Raw genomic sequence first — 3,191 nt, 5'->3', positions numbered from 1 at the left:
TATGGAAGGATTTAATTAATTTAATTAATTCGTTCTTATGGCGTTGGCGAGCGACGGGCAGAGAGGACAACCGCCGGCGGTGCCAGAACTGAGCTAGTCGACCAGGTTGAGTTAGAGGCCAAGGTCATGATAGGCCACCACATTGCCGGTGCGCCGTCCGCTGCTTAGTCGTAGCTCCCTTCCCAAGTCCGCGTACGCCCATCCCGTTTTCGACGCTAGCCAGTTCGGCAGCCGCTACCCTGCCCCTGATTCCTCCTCCTCTATTTCCACCGCTTCCGCCGCCCCCTCTTCTTCCTCCGCCACGGACCCAGCCGGAGGCACCTTCGGGATGATGTCGTCGGTGTTCACGATTCGGAGTACCTTGGTGCATGCCTCCTCCAACCCCCGTCAGAAGCTTGCGTTGCTAACCCTCAGACCCCCTAATGACACCACTATCGTCGTCGACGGGCCCTCGTCTTCCAGCGTCGTCGTGACGTCGTAGGTCGTTAGCACCGCGAGCGCCACCCCCAGGTTGTGGCCGGTGATCGTCAAGCTGACTAGTGGCGCTGGCCCGCGGGAGTACTTGTTGAGAAGGCGGCACACCTTGCACCGGACCTGGTCGCGGAGGCTTCGGTGGCTGGAGGTGAAGAGACTCCAGAAGCCGCTCTCCACCATTGGCTTGGCTGCGCGGGGGGCCACAGGGCCAAGGTGGGTCAGCGTGGCCCGGAGGTTCTCCACCCACTTGAGGATCATGGCATGCTCTCCAATGTGTCCCACTAAAGAATCTGTCAGGAAAGTATCTCTGACACCATACCTTAACAGGGTATGCATATCCCTGACAAAACAGTAGAAGCTTCCGCCATACGATCCGCCTGTCGACCATGCCTCGTGTCAGCGGCACTACCTCCCAAAAGGATATCGAGAGATACTACAGTGGTCCCATTGCTAGACCGAGCGGGGTAGCCACTCGGTTGGGATTCTGTTCCGTCCATGGCTAGATCCTGCTGCTTGCTGAGCGGGGTAGCTGCTCGACCGGGATCCCTCCACTCTTCGACCTCGGTGGCTATTCTATGCGATGGCTTTGTAGCATCCGTCTTCCTCCGTTCGGACAAGCTACTCGTCTCCCTCGATGACTTGCTGCTCCGAATCGAGCGTCGGCTATCTTACGCAATATCCCCATCTAGACTAGAGGTCTGCTTGGACCTGCCTCCCACTGATCGGGGCCTGACTGCCCGACCGACCATTGACATTGTGCTCTGTTCGGCCCTTTGACACCCGAGTGTTGATCACCTTGACTTTGACCTCAACCCTGACAATTGACCCCGTGCCAGGTAGACCTCCATCCATCACCACATCAGCATATATATAAATTAGTTGCTGATTTGTGACGAAATATTTCATTGTTAAATTAGTTACTAATTAGCAACAATATTTATTTTTATCTTAAAATTCATTATAAATTTAGAATGAAAATTATTTGTCGCAAATGTTCATCCTTCAATGACTGATTGTTTATAGTGATATTAGGATCAAACCATCTACATATCTTACATATCTTGATCAACCAATTTAACTAGCAGGAACTATATATTGAGGATGGTCCTTCATTTTTCAACATGAGGTCTTGTTTGGGCAATTCCTTGAAACTTTAATATCTAGCTAGCCAGTGCCATCTCTATTATATTGGCTAAATCCTTTACAAACCTGCACATTACTCACTCTCCAACTAAGGATATTAAACCATGCATGCTCTTGTGCAAAAGTTAAGAATGGCAAAGTGTCAACATCGTTTCTGATATGGCCGACCCAATCATGCCTATCCTTAGAGGATGATGCTCTCCATACCTTCCTTAATTATCTTACAATTCATTAAAAAAAAATGTTGTGTGTCAGTGTCATCAGTGAATGAGCAATCGTAGAAGGGAGCAAAACTATCTTCAGGTAGTCCCTTTCAGTCATCAGATCAGGGAAACCAAATGCCGCACCTCGTGGCAATTCAATCTAAATAATGTTATTGATGCTTTAGAGTTCTGGAATATCTTGATGTCTTATCTCATGCTCCATGTTTGACTCAAAATTGGAAGAGGGAGCTGGACCTCATGCCATAATAAGGATTTGGTGGATTTTCTTTTTGTTTGCTGTCTGAGAGATGTACAGATACAGTTAATTATCTAACTAGTACTCACAAGCACACGTCTGAATATATCTCCGGGACTTGGTCATAGATTTTGAGCTTGTTATTGGATAAATCTTCCAAACTTCAGCTTAATGCCGATTTTAATAACTGATGTATAATTAACTAAAGTATACTTCACTTTTTTTATATCATATCTTGATTGCAATTATTGTTATTGATCATGTTCGAAATTTGAGTCTGACGAAGGTCAGTGAAGGTAACGTCAGTGTTGACAGAGAGGCGACTTTGACGCACCCTATATATGTGTGTCGGAAAAGCGAACCCCTATGTGAAACCAAAGGTCTATAGTAATGGAATCGGTAGTACTTGGGTCCTGCACACATTCAGACAAGCATACGGAGCGTTAGAGACCAAAAATCAAGGAAAAAGTCCTAGGCGCAGGCCCTCCGACTCTCAAGTCAGGTTCTTTTTTCTCGGCGAAGCAGTGTACAAAGGAAGGAAAAAAGAACTGTTGAAGATGCGTGCGGATGTGTGCGTACCTGGCAAATGAAGAGGATCTCCCTTTTTATATGACTTTACCTGCCTTTCGAGCCAGATCGTTGCTAGAGAATGTTGGATGTCAAGACGTGTCGGGTGAGGGAGGATGTCTGGTGGCCTCCCATTGGTAGGAGGAAGGTTCTACTCTTAGTATGTGACAGAATACTAGAATATTCCCTGACTTATGACAGTTATTCTCTGACACTGTTGTCGCTTAGTGTTATTCGTCCCGCCCGGGTTCAACTACAAACAACTCAGGATGATTGCTCAGATATGCTACAAGGACTAAGCCTTGATGAAGAGGATAAGTTGTGTCGAACCGGCCGGGGCTCATCTGAGACTGTGACTAGGGACCTAGCTTTCATAACTTGACTGCTGAAGAGCCGGTCAGGTGTTGTCTGGTAAAAATGCTAGGGCCATATGTAAAGCTTGAGCTTGGGAAATCCGATCAATAGGAGGTTGATCATAAACTAGTCCAAAACTCATCCCAGGGCTTAGAACCGAGGACCCGCCTACCTATAACCGATCGGTGATCATA

The 3,191-nt window shown here is 47.4% G+C and overlaps 1 protein-coding gene across 1 annotated transcript; it reads right to left on the bottom strand.

The window, feature by feature from the left end:
• Positions 1 to 387: 387 nt before the first annotated feature.
• On the bottom strand, positions 388 to 732 carry LOC122026840 (phospholipase A(1) DAD1, chloroplastic-like). The gene has a single exon (XM_042585547.1). The coding sequence runs from the start codon at positions 730 to 732 to the stop codon at positions 388 to 390; it is 345 nt and encodes a 114-aa protein (XP_042441481.1).
• Positions 733 to 3,191: the final 2,459 nt, after the last annotated feature.

This window comes from Zingiber officinale, chromosome 10A (assembly GCF_018446385.1).
Source record: "Zingiber officinale cultivar Zhangliang chromosome 10A, Zo_v1.1, whole genome shotgun sequence".
Lineage (NCBI taxonomy): Eukaryota > Viridiplantae > Streptophyta > Magnoliopsida > Zingiberales > Zingiberaceae > Zingiber > Zingiber officinale.
Note: the sequence above shows the minus strand (reverse complement) of the source record. Positions and strands in the feature narration are given on the sequence as shown.